General features: G+C 42.3%; 1 protein-coding gene across 1 annotated transcript in view; it reads left to right on the plus strand.

Annotated features, from left to right (window-relative positions):
- Positions 1-1,755: 1,755 nt before the first annotated feature.
- GRIP1 (glutamate receptor interacting protein 1) overlaps positions 1,756-13,512 on the plus strand; it is a 322,632-nt gene continuing 310,875 nt past the window's right edge. Inside the window, exon 1 of the mRNA XM_051795747.1 lies at positions 1,756-2,158. Coding sequence (XP_051651707.1) covers positions 2,104-2,158 — 55 coding nt within the window. The 5' untranslated portion in view covers positions 1,756-2,103. The remainder of the gene's footprint in view (positions 2,159-13,512) is intronic.

Genomic DNA, 13,512 nt, shown 5'->3' on the forward strand with positions numbered 1-13,512 from the left:
ATTCTCCTGGAACTCTTGGGACAGTTTTCAGCACCTGCTCCTTTCGTCGGTGCCTGTTGGGCTTAGCAACTGCAGAGTCTTGTCCCTCTCCATTTTCTTTGAACCTGCTTGAACACCCCAAAGGCATCTTCTGGAAGCTTTGCCCTGTGAGCAAAGAATCTGGCTGGAAATCTTTATTTTATTGTGCTTACAAATTCCTATGCATACTCACATTTTTCTTTAGAAATACCAGTAAAAAAACCCCCAACATTATTTAAGTAAAAGGACTATGAAAGTAAGGCGAATATTAGCATAAACATATCTCTTCTTCAATAAAGAACACAAGATTGTCATTCAAATATGCAGGAAATCCAAATTTAGTGCCACCAATAATGAAACAAAAATATCAGTGGTCACATGACTCAAAGCTGACATAAACCCGGTCTGACACTTCTAACTTGGTAAAATGATTTTGGTTTGTTAACATCATGTTGCTGGGTTTTGTTCTAGATCAGGTATCACCTGTCCCCTCATAGGCTGCAAGAGAGTTGCCAACAAAAGCAACTCTTCATCTCATACTCTTAATTCAACAGAAATCCAGGATATACCTACTCTCTGTTTGAATCACTGATCCTGCAGCATTACTGATGATGGGATTGTGGCCCAAGTGCGATGCAGTAAAAGCCAGGAGCTGCAGCTTTCATCAACGGGATTTTAAACAAGGGGTTTTCATAAGTAGCAAGACACACATTGTGCTTGAAGGGCTGGCACAAAGTCAAGACAGAAGAATGCTGTGTCAGGAAACTGTCATATTTACAGTATAAATTAAACCTAGGAAACCCTTCAACTCTTCATCTGAATAAAGGGTTCACATGTAGTTGTTTGACCACATAAAATGACACAATTTCTATAAATGTGAGGAAAGCACTGACAATATAAAAATAATCACAACATAATTTTTAGGCAGGATGAAGCTCTTATTGCAGTTCATGCCAAGAAGTGCCTTGGAAGATTGAAAAAAAAGTCACCTGTACTACTATCATTATTTTCAAGTAACATTCAAACCTACCACTTTGAATTTTTATGGCGGTTGTTTTTTCCCTGTAAAAAATAAAAGGAATACTTAATTGCCGCAGCATTTCTCTCTTATTAGGACATGGTTGTGTCAGAAATAATTTTAGTGGGGAGATTTGAGGTCTTTTGGTCAAATGGTCGCAAGGAATCGGCTGTAATAGTAACAGAAATCCGACCTGTCACAATCGGGTCCTGGGCTCTTTATGGTGCAAATTCTTGTTATTTGATCAGGGGGCTGTCGGTGCCGTTCCACGGGAGTTTGCCTCTGTTTTAACTCCTTATTCCCCAGCTTTCGCACACCTACGTGCAGGCAAACTGGCCAGCCGGGAACTGCGGAGGAAAAGGGACGAGCCCATTCCAGTGGTGCCTCCCTGAGGCAGGAGCCGCGAGGCGAGACGAGGGGCCGGCGGGACGGGCAGCACACGCCATCCCCGTGCCTTGGGCGCCCGCAGGGGCCAAAACTCAGACCCTTGCACGGGGTGCAGTTCCACACCCCGCTGCCGTCCTCACGGCCGCGCCCGCAGCCCCCGACCCCGCGCCGCGCGGGAGCTCCGCGCCGCGCGGGAGCTCCGCGCCCCGTCAGCACCTGGCGGCCGAAAGGCGGTGGCGACCCCTGCCCCGCCCCGCCCCGCCCCGCCCCACCTGGTCCCGCCGTGCTCGAGCGGGGCCGAGCGAGGCCGCCCCGGGCTCTCCATTGTGCAGCCACCAGCTCCAGCCACCAGCTCCAGCCACCTGCCGGCGGCGCCAGGGCCGGGCACTGCTCCGCGCCTCCCTCTGCCTCCCACAATCCCCCCGCCCACCCCTCCGGTCCCCGGCTGAACCGGGGAGAGCCCTCGCCTTCCCTTCCTCCCTGCCTCCCGTCCCCCAGGCTGGCGGAGCTCCGCCGCCTCCCCTCCCCCGTCCTCCCTCCCTCCCACGGCGCGGCCGCCGCCCCTCCGCCCTTGCCCGCCGGAGCCGCCGACTTCCCGCTGCGCGCGGGTCGCCGCCGCCTCTCCCTGCCATGAGCCGCCCCCCGCCGCCGCAGCAGCGCTGAGCGGGGAGCGCGGAGCCATGCCGGGTTGGAAGAAGAACATCCCTATCTGCCTGCAAGCCGAGCCGGAGCGAGGTGAGCGCGGAGCACCGGGGGCGCCAGCCGCCCGCCGGCGCGGGAGGGCAGGCAGGCTGGCGGGCGGGGGGCTGCGGCGCCGCCGGGCGCCCCCTCCCCAGCCCATCCCCAGGGCACGGCGGCTCCCGCCCCGCGGTGGGACGGGCGGGCGGCCCCGCGCCTTCCATCTTGCTCCGCCGCCGCGGTCCTGGAGCGGGGGGCGTGCGGGGCGGTGGCGGCCGGGGGCCGGCACCCGCGGCGGGGCGGGGGGGACACGCTGGGCCGGGCCCCGCCGCTCCCGCCCTCGCAGCAACTAACTTTTCTCCGCGGTGCTGCCGCCTGCGCTGCCCCGGCCCGGGCTTCTGCAGCCGGGGGCGGCGTGAGCCGGGGGGCGCGGGGGTGCTCCGAGTGACTTCGGGAAACTTCCCCGCGTGTGGCTCTGCCCCGGGCCGCTGCTGGACCTGTCTCGTCGCTCCTCGTGGGACGCCGGCACCGCGGGGCCGCGATCGCCCGCTGCGAACTGACAGCGATCGCGCCTCGGTGCCCAGCAGCGCCCGCAGGAGCTGCCCCGAGTCCTGTCAGCGGCCCAGGGATGGCCTCAGGGTCCCCAACTCCGTCGTACGGGTCGGTACTGGCGGCAGCGAGATCATTTCTGGTCGCTTTTCAAAATAAACACTCTATTTATTCTAACAGAAAGGTAACTTTGCCCTTTCCTCAGAGGGCTTTTGTCACGGCGAGTGTTGTGTCACTTATTCTGCCTGTAAGTCAAAGGCAAAAAGGCTCGTACATCATTTACACTCAGTATGTCCGTCGTCTTACGTCTTTGATTTACAGTTTAATTGGAGTCCTGAAGTAGGACGTTTGGGTTTGGTTGCCCCCAGGTTGGGTAGCTGGCTGTCCTGCTAGGGACAACAATTCACCAAGTATTAAAAAGGAGGAGGTTCTGTTTGCTGTGTGGAAGAAATCTTGTTCCCTTGCATTGGAGGTGGAGGTCTGTTGCAGAACTGCTGCCCTGCTTCTGACTAGTAAATCCTGTTCCTAATGGGAAGTTCACTGCAAATCTATGACATCATGAAAATAGTCACTGAAATGGGAACAGGCATTTCAGCTGTGAAAAGCAAGATTTTTAGTCTTTACTCTTAGTAAATACATCATTACTGAAATCTGTGGTCATATTTCTTTATGTCAGGAATCTGTGTAGCTGAGGAATCACAGAAACAGGATGGATGACAGTTGTCAAAATATATCAGATGCTTTTACAGATGAGGGAACTTCAGAAAGGGTCTTGTCTGGCTATGTCAGAAACTGGAAAGATTTTCTCATATTCTGCATTAAGGTTGTGTCATGAGCTATAACCTGCGGACTTGTCGTTATTCAGAGTAAACAATGGTGGTGGTTTTGCTCTGATGGGTTTAATGCCAGTTAGAATACTGATTTGTTAACAGTTCTTGTTTATTCCTATTTCTATTTAATCTCTTTCATCCTCATTATGGAGCTGAATAGATTTATATGTTAATCGTCTTATCACTGGTGCTTTCCTTTATTGTATTTCGGTTGTGTAAATAACTGTGCCTAAAGTAAATTATTACCTTCTGAAGTATGTTGCATTGTACAGTGCTCAAGTTTAGTTAGTAATTTAGCAGGATTCCAGTCACTGGAACTTTTCTGATTCAGACTTGGAAAAATATTAAATAGTCAAAATAGTTAATCAGTGGTGAATTTAATAGTTCTTGAGTATGAAGAATGAAATAAAGCTTTCAAACTAGACAGAAAAACAGCCAGTGTAGTGATGAAATGGAGGTGCATCTTTAGCTAATGTAGGAGTTTAGTGTGGCAATTGAGTAAAAGGCAATTACAGATACAGTTAAATTCTGGTTCAAAGCCAGTTGTGCTAACATCTCCCTCTTCTGTTTCGAGAAAATATTTCCATTCAGTTACTCTGCAGAACATTTTGTGTACATCGTGCTATCAGAAGACTTCCGTGAATGTAAATAGTGTTATTTTAAACTCACATTGTAGCCGATAACTTTCTGTGTTTTCGATATGGAGTAGTACTGGGTGTGAAATATTTACTAATATAAATTCCTTTTATGTCACATATACAAGCCTGCTTACATATAGGATGTAGAATATCCATTTATCCATCCTAAGTGCATGTGTATATTGGATAATAATACTCTTATAGAATATAAGAATAAGAAATATTTAAATGCACATGTATTGTCTTTGATTTTATGTTTCTGTGATCTGATTGTTTAAACCAGTGTTTTGTTCCTGTGAGAGGAGCTAGGCTTTATTCAATCCCATGAACACCAACAGGACTGACTAGTTGTGATTTTGCTGTATAACAACACAGACCTGCTAAGTTAATTTGGCACTGAAGTGTCTCTGTGGTGATCACTTGTAAAACCAACTATAAAATGAAAAGGAAAAAGAACAACCCGTCCAAACCAGAAAAATACTCCACAACCACAAACCAAACAAATCCTCAGAAGATAAGTGAGTAGCTAACTAATGCCTGTTTATCCATGTGCTTCCTGCTGTCTTTCCCTTTTAGGGAAGCCTCCCCTGCTGGTTTTATTATATCCATAGTTCATACCCCCCTTCTCTGTCATAATAAACAGGTACTGTGCAGCCTTAATTTCAAGTCTATTTGTAGCAACAGATTTGAACTGGAAAACGTCGGCACTGGAGGTGCTGGGAAAACTGGGAAGGGAAAGATTTCCCTCTGGTGAACCAGAAATGGTTTAGTACCAGACCATCTTTTCCCCTCAATCCTCATAGGCTTCCCTTTAGCACCTTCTCGAGAGCTCTAATATGGATCCTGGGTCCTCTGTGTGCACCTTGTAGGAAGCTGATTGGACCCTCATGTCCTCAACTGTGGAAGAGAGAGAAGTTCTGGGCACTAAGATGTGAGACTTGAGAGGTGGGTGGATTTGTTAGAGAGGATGTGGACGTGAAAATCTTGCTGTATCCTCAAGGCGCTGCAGCATAAAAGTTTCACTGGGTACTGATGGTCTTTGTCCAAACCAATGCAGCACTGCTTTGGGGAGCACTTCAAGGCTGTTGCCTCACCCCTGATGCTCAGTTCATCTGGTATGTCTGGATGGCAGTGCTACTGCAGTAGAATGTTCTGGTGCGAGGGATCAACTTAAAAACTATCCAAGGAGCTGCTTTGTTTTGATGTGAGGAGCTGCTGGGATATTGCAAACAGTGATAACCTTGTGCAGACACACTGGCTTTGTTCCAGGTAGGGTTATTTTAGTGCATGGGTATTCTTGTTTGCCCCTTCTTTGCATCAGAGCCCCCCCATCCATATTGAATACCTACCTCAAAAAGTCCTTAGCGTGCAGCCTGTTGTTGTTGTTCCTACAAGTCATGTGCTGAAATAGAGGTTATCCAAAAACTTGACAAAATCAGAATTTTGCTGATGGAAATTGGCTGGTCTTGCTGAAATGAAGTAGCAGAGACGAGGTCAATGCTGTTGGCTCACCTTGGCAACAATTGATACCCTGAGTGAAGGAGAGTAACCTGGGTTAATGTTTCAAGCATCAGAGCACATGTATGCATGTCGGGTTTAGCATTTATGAGAGTGCTTTGTGGTGGAGAAGATTCTTTTCTGAGAGGTGGCAATCTGTGGTATTTCAACAAGTATTTTTAGATGTCTTCACTGTGGAAATTATGTAGGATACTTACATCAACTAAAAAATCATATTGTGCTAGTTTTCTGAGGCTAAAACCATACTTAAAATATGAAGTGGATAACTCCTTTTTTGTGCATACTGCAGCTCAGTTAGTGGTGTTCTGCTGCCTCCTCTATAATCGAACAGTATTCTGCAGTGATTATGCTGCTTCTGGCTTTCACCACCACAATTATCACAAAGAGTTGTTTCCTTTAGAGAATGGGAATTGTGTTCTGTGTTGAGCAAAAGATCTGTAAGATATACCTGATGCAGTAAGCCCTGTCATTTCTAAAATGACACGTGAAGATGTACCAGTATAAGACAGTGTCTGTAAAATTCTGGGCACACTTCCCTCCTTCCCAGTTTTCTGCCTGAGACACTAAATCAGATCTTGTTATAAACCACCTAAAATAATTGTCGTTGAAGTGATATCTGAGTAAATACTTTAAGAAGAAAAATATTACTGGAATTTTGTTCAGTATCCCTTCCAATCAAGTTAAATGAAGGTGTTTTATGGAACTCCTGTTTCAACTTTAGAGCTGATTAAGTTTGACTTGAGTACAGAAAACAGTATTTGTATATCTTGTATGCTCACTATGGGACTGCTTGAGATCCCTTAATGTACATGCTTGTTAATTTTAAGAATGCACCTAAGTATGCTTTGGCCTTCTTTATTTTCTCTTTTTTTAAAGTATTATGTGTTCCACAGTTGTTTTGCCCCTATGTTTAACACATTAGCCCAGTTACATTGAGGAAGAGGGAAAGATTGTATTTTTATTTTCTGCTCTTCCATCCATGTTCACAGTTCTTGAAAGTCAGGGAAATGAGGTGAACTTTAGGAAGCATTTTAAAGGAAACATTAGGAAATGTTTTAAACCCCAGGACTCAAGGATAAAAAATATGCAAGTATTGTGTGAATCCTCAAATTCAAAACCAGCATGTTCTCATGGAAGATGTGCTGACAACAAGCATCTATCCCTGAGGTTACTGCTGCGTGAGCTTGTCTGCTCATCTTAGGCTGGAATAGAATCGGTTTCTTAGATAAGGCAGAGATATGAGCCTCTTACTGAATCTAATCATGTTATTGTGGGTTAGCAATAACAAAGGAGACCAGTTTAGAGAGGTTATGCTTCATACTCTTTCCAGGTGTGTGTTAAAAATTAGCTTCTAGATTTTGAACACAGAAGGCTGAGGGTGTTTCAGGCTCTCACCTGGTAAGGCAAGAGGAATCTCTTTCTTCTTACATGGCTCCTCAGAAACTCAAGAAAGTGAGAACTGGAGACCTAGGATTGGAAACCTTGTGCAGAGGCCTTCTGTTTGTCTTTATCTGTTTTCTCACTTCTGTCACATGCCTCGTGAAAAGTTAAAGTATAACCTGGATGGCAGAAAGCCTTTTGTGAGGACTGGGTGTTGGGGATGAACATGTGGAGCGAGATGCTTGGAAGGCATTGCTGAAACTTAGTGTGGAGTCCAGATAGATACCTAGTGCGTGAACAATTGGGACATTTGGTCAGTTATGATATGCAAAGCACACTGTAGTTGGTTACATTTAAGGTGAAGAAGTGATGGACAAAATAAAGGTGAGGAAGGACGAAAATGAAAGGAAATGTCATCATATCTCAGCTGCTGACATAAGAAACTGGCTTAACTACCTGCATTCCTGCATCTGAAACTACAACTAAATCTCAAATTGGAAAACACTAATTCTAGGAGATAGATTAATAACAAAATACTAATTACCAGTTGTATGTATTCTGTCCTTGCCTTGTCAGAGCTTCTGCCTCTTTTCACCTCAGTCTTGCAGTCTTGACTGAACTGTGTCTTGGACAGCTGGCCTTTCTCTGTTTGCTAAACTGAATGTTGTTGAAACCCTTTGCCGGGTGGGATAAGATGACACTCTAGAGGTGGTTTTCGTCAGCATGCAAAGGACACAGGCATGCTCTCTCAGTTTTTGCATTCTTTCTCTTAAAATCTGCTGGGACCAGGAGGACTCTAACACAGGGATGGAAAGGAGGCAACAATTGGTCCCTAGTGCCCTTTCAGCATGAAGGGAACTGAGAATAGGCAAAAAGCATCTACATCTCCTGCGATCTGCATGGCCAAGTTAGCAGCGTTTTATGGCCTGTAGCATTAAAAGAGTTTGCTAAATCTTGTAGAATCTTCATGAAGATACGGTCTTCACTGATTGTTGGGAGATGATCATCTACTGTGTCTGAATCATAACCAAGGTTTTTTTCCCCATATAGAAAGAAAATGTGAGATACTGGGGTGAAAACAATTTTTTTTTTTCAGAGGGGAAGCAACTTTTGCTAATGTTCATGAGAAATGCAGATATATTTGATAACAGAGAGTGATGGCAGCAAACACTAACTTGTGTCAAAGAACAGCAACATGTAGAATTTGAAGCACTGTTTGCCACTGACAGGCACAGTTACTTTTGTGGTTATCTGGGAGCTATGAAGGGCATAAGCTCTAAACAAGTTTTTGATCAGAGCTTCTTGTGCACTGAAACATTAGAGAGCGACATGACTGGAAACACAGAAGCTTTGGTGTTAGATCCTTCAGTAATTTAGATGTAGACAACTTCCCTTGAATCTCAATACATACCTATATCCCCTACTATGGATTGTTTCTTTAGTATTATTCAAAATTACCTGAGCTGCCATAGCTCAAGGCTCTCCCTGAAGAGCTGTCAAGATCATGTTGCACTCTGGTGATTAAAGTAGGTAAGACTTGATGTGCACTTTCTCCCTATTGCCTGTATCTGACCCCTCTTTAGTTAGTCATGCTGATGCTCTTGGAAAAAAAGATGCAGAGTCATCAGTTATCTGTAAGGGTCTTATGATTGTGGCTGTAAAATTCTATTGTGTTTGAATGTTTTACCTAGGCCATTTGAATTTATGCATGTTGAAATGTCAAGAGTACCATCCATCCTGACTTACGCAAAAATGGACTAGAGCATCCTATGTGTATGGGGTCAGGGTGATCACCTGCTCAGTGTTTCATTCAGGCAAGATGATTGTGACACTCTGTAAAATTCAGGGTAAAATAATAACATTTATGTTGGATATGAGTAATCTTGATTGCTGTATCACCCTACTAGTGTTTTGGGGTTTTTTTGTGGTTTTTTTGTTTGCTTGTTTGCTTGATTTTTTGTTTGTTTGTTTGTTTCTTGCTTTCCTCTTCCTACTGGCAGTGACTATGCTGGGTGGCTGGGGAACACAAACTCTTCTGGTGTTTTCTGTGGTATGAAGTGGTAAGATTTTATGGCTCTGAATGGTGCTGATCATCTAATGTTTGGGTTTTTTTCAAAGTCATTATCAGTGCAAGTTCTGCATTTCACTGATTCTGCATCACAACTTAGAAGCAGTGTTCTTTGCTTACTGTTGAAATAGTTTATAGGGAACATAGGAAGAAAAAACCAGGTAAGCAGGGACAGACAGTTTCGATACCAATACATATTCCACAAGAAATTTTGTTGTCTTTTGTGTTTGGAAATCACCACAGGAATTGAAAATGGCAGGTATGACTGACTCAGTCTTGTTTGTGCCTTATTTAATTTCTTGTTATTAATGAAAACCAGCACTGAGAAGATTCTGCTACTCTGAAGGGAAAACTTCAGAGAATATTTTAATAGTTTTAGCATCTTCTTTACATACTGGGATTGCATAGATATTAGGGATATTAGTTTTTTCACTGAAGTTTGCCTTCTCTCAAAATAACAGAAATTATTCTCTGAAATACAAAGATAGGAATGTAATGATGACAATTAAAAATAACTTATCAGAATTTTGTTTTTTTACTAGTGGGATGAGACTGAAGTTTTAATGCCACCATTTTGTGGGGTAGTAATTTAATGTTCTGTAACTGACTACAAACTTTTCCTTATTAACAGACAGTATTTTGATGTTGTAAAGTATTGCCAGAATGTGTCGTCTCAGTAACTGTCTTTCCTAGGAAGGCAGGCACTATTTAAAATGCTTATTTTTGTTTACTGAACCATGCTATATAGTGTAGCACTTCCTTGCTGAAGCAATTTCTTAGTGGGTGAATGTACAGTGAGACATGGTCTCTCTGTCCCACACTGCAATGTGTGAATTAAAACCAACACATTTACATTTAACCAACAAAATGAAGAAGATATCGGTGACTGGAGTGTGTGTTTAAGTGAACCAAATCTGAGATGATTCCTCACGTTTCAAGCTTTTTGTTCATATGGATATCAGTTAGAGCCACAGAAGTAGCGCAGCTTTCTACAGTTGTCTGCGATGGAGACAGGTGTTCCGCAGTCCAGCGCTTATTTGTCAATTTAGTTTCTTTTACAGTGGGATGGTATTAATGAGAACAACTTTTTGCAGGCAAGCAAATTAAGAACAATAGCTGGTAGTTTTTTGGGGTGAAGTAACAGCTACCATCACACCAAATCCGGTGATCAAAAATATCTGTGTGATAAATGTGTTTCGCATGGTTATAGCAAGTTGTTATCAAAATAGAAATGACACACCTGTGGAGTATTTGAATTATATTATTCTATTTTATTTGGATTATCATCTCTGTGAACCAGATACTGAGTCCTTTGTACTGCTGTCGCAAAGAGCAGCTTCCCTTTCTACTTTCACCATGATTACTCCTCTTTACTGAAGATCAGGAATGAGCTGGTGCTCACAGGTGCTGCCTCTCACCTGAGAAGTTTTTTTGGCATCTGACTAAAGCCAGGATGGTTCCAATAAATGAATGGCATCAAGCTCCCTGCTATACTTTGCTTTCTCAAAATAATTTTAAAGTATTGGTAACTGGCAGGATTTTATCATCACTTTTTCCCCGTGCTCCTCATGACAGAGTTGGGACCAGAGTCTGAGATGAGGCTGTTGTGGAATAAACACACTTTTACTACTCTGACAAAAATTTAATCTCAGCGGCATTTTCAGTAAAGTATTTAGTTGTTTTTGTGTTAGGAATGGATTATTTACGTAGCAGCTGGGCAGGAGGAGGAGTGGTAGTCACACAGCAAATACTGTGGGGAGTGAATGGATGCAACTCTTCTGGATTCTGAAGGTTAATTCACTTGTGGCAGCAAATTTACTGAGCCCTTGTAACTGTTAGTGGAGGCTGTTTCTTAGTCCAAGGTCTCTTCTGAAAAGTCAGAGAAAACTATTGCCAAAAATATGTTGCCTCCTCCACGTATATCTACCAGTTTTATTCTTTCGATATTTTTACATTTTCGGGATTATATTTGTAAATATCTCAGTGTTTTTGAATGCAATGAGACATTTTGAACCTGAGTCTTTTTAAAATACCTGATGTATTTGACAAAGCTTCCAATTTTGTGAGGAATATACCTGTAATTTACTTTGACTTTTTTTGGTAGTACTAACCTTTCCCAAGCCAACTGGTATATAAGGCATTGGCTTTAGGTAAACTGTGTTGTAAAAGATTCTATGTGCACCATGATTTGACAGGACTGATGAAATGTCTCCTCTGTTACAGAAGTGTATTTTGAAATTACAGTTTGGAGTGCTTTTAAGCTCACCTCTTGCTAGGACTGTTTACAAAATGTACAGGACCCAGATAAACTTGCAGGATTTGCATGTCAAAAGGGAAGCAGTTGATCGAATGCTTTCAGCTGAGTCGTGAGCAGCTCTATGGAGAGGGGAGAGAAAGAATGAAATGGATAATGTATAAGGATAACTTGGTAGCTTTATACTTGCAGCTCTTGAGAGTCAATGGCTTAATTCAGGAATGTTAGTAGTAGCAAAAACTCCCGACCTCAAGCATGAGGTGTTAAAACATGGCTGATGTTTTTTGTGTATTCGTGTTTGCTCACTGAACAAACATGTCTTGTAACTTAAGTTTCGTATTATCTTGATTGGACTATTGTAAAGCCTTAGTATTCCTCTTGCTACATTTGCTGACAAAAATGATGCACAGACTTAGGCTTTTCTTATGGTCTGTCTTATTTTCTGTGTCTGTCTTGAGTGCACTAACCCTGAAGTTTTTGAAATTTCCTGTCTGCTTAAGGCGTTTCTTCAACATGTGCACAGATTTAGGCATGCGCTGATACCTATATTTATGTATTTGTTTAAGAAACAATAATTATGAATACTGTGTTTTGCAGTAGTTCATCATTCTTCTTAGAGACATTTTAGATATATTCACTGCTATTTGTTTAAATATTTAGTGGGAACTGATTCTTGCTTTTCGGAATACTTTAATATGAAAAGAACTTTAATTTTCAGATAACTTTACCTCTGCCATTAAAGATATATTTTTCTAACCAAAGAAAAAGAGGAAGGTTCAACTGTTAGCTCTATATTCTAATTTCTGCTTTTGTCAAAGATCAGGGTAGTAGGTAAGTAGTGCCTTGAGCCATATTCCTGTACATATGTTTCTTTTTTGTGAAGTGATTGAAGTAATTTTAAAAAGCACAAACTCTGAGATTTTTATGATGTCGTCTTCAGGTTTAAATATAAGAAGCATCCTTGTAGGTGAGTTATGGAATCCCTTGTCATCTTAAAAACTAGTCTTGAATGTTTTTTTTCTTTCACAACTTATAATATACATCAGGGTAGTTTTGACATTTCTGTCCTTTTCCACGACTCCTTCTTTTTCTTCTGTTCTTACCAGAGTTGGCAATATTTTCTTCTGACCCCTTTTTGTAACTAAGCATATTTAATTTTTCTTTAACTGCAAAGAAGGAAGTCAGCAGAAAGAAGAAATACCACGATTGGCCTGTTCATTGAAACCAAACAATTCTGTGGTGTTTAGGCTGGTACTCTGAAGAAAAGTATTGAAAAATAGCCTTTAATTGATTTGTTTCAAGTGTTGCTTATTGTTTTCGTAGTGCTAACTGCCTGTAATAATTATATAAAGTGTCTTTTTGTAATTTGTGTGGTTTTACTTTCAGTCATTAAAAAGAAAATTCAATTTATGTTTATGTGAAACCTCTAAATGTCTTACTTGACAAATTTGGGGTTTTATGCAGTTATGCGAATGCACTGTAATTTTTTGGTTGATACTGAATTAGACTATTCCTACACAAGATACTGAGAATTGTGTTTACACACATTGAAGAATGTGCAAGGTTAAAGGTAAGCATTTTCGTGGTATTTAAGAATATACCCTTTTTGGCATTCTGTGCTACTGAAGTACAATACACAGGGAGCACAAGTGAAGGTCTGTTCCTGGGGTTGTTTTAAAGCCATGGTTTGTGACAGTATTCTTTAAATAGAACAATTTTTAGCCTAATGTTATGAATTCGTGTATTCAAGTTTAGACACGTAAATTACTGTATTGGCATGTGGATTCCAGCTCATAATCAAATATTAAGCATTTTGCCTCAATCAATAGCATGCTAAGGATTAAAAGAAAAAAAACTTATCATGAATTCATAATATGTCCAAAAGAGATCTGTCTATCAGCAGAATGTGCATGTGAAAGGCTTGAACCAGCAAACTGTCCCGCATGGAATCCCTAATCCAGCAAAGTATTTAAAAATATACGTATTTTTCTGGTCAGATCATAACTCTCAGTAGTGTTGGTTAGCTTCTAGCTGTATGAATGGATTATGCATCTGGTCCCAGTTCATTTGATGCTCATCTGAAAAAGTTGAGTAAGTCAAGGCTACTGAACCCTTTGTTGCTTATGTGTACAGATAGAATTATAGAATGATTTGGGTTGGAAGGGACCTTAAAG

Source organism: Manacus candei, unplaced genomic scaffold (genome assembly GCF_025592945.1).
Source record: "Manacus candei isolate 608988 ecotype Guabito, Panama unplaced genomic scaffold, ASM2559294v1 h1tg000043l, whole genome shotgun sequence".
In the NCBI taxonomy this organism is placed as follows: Eukaryota; Metazoa; Chordata; class Aves; order Passeriformes; family Pipridae; genus Manacus; species Manacus candei.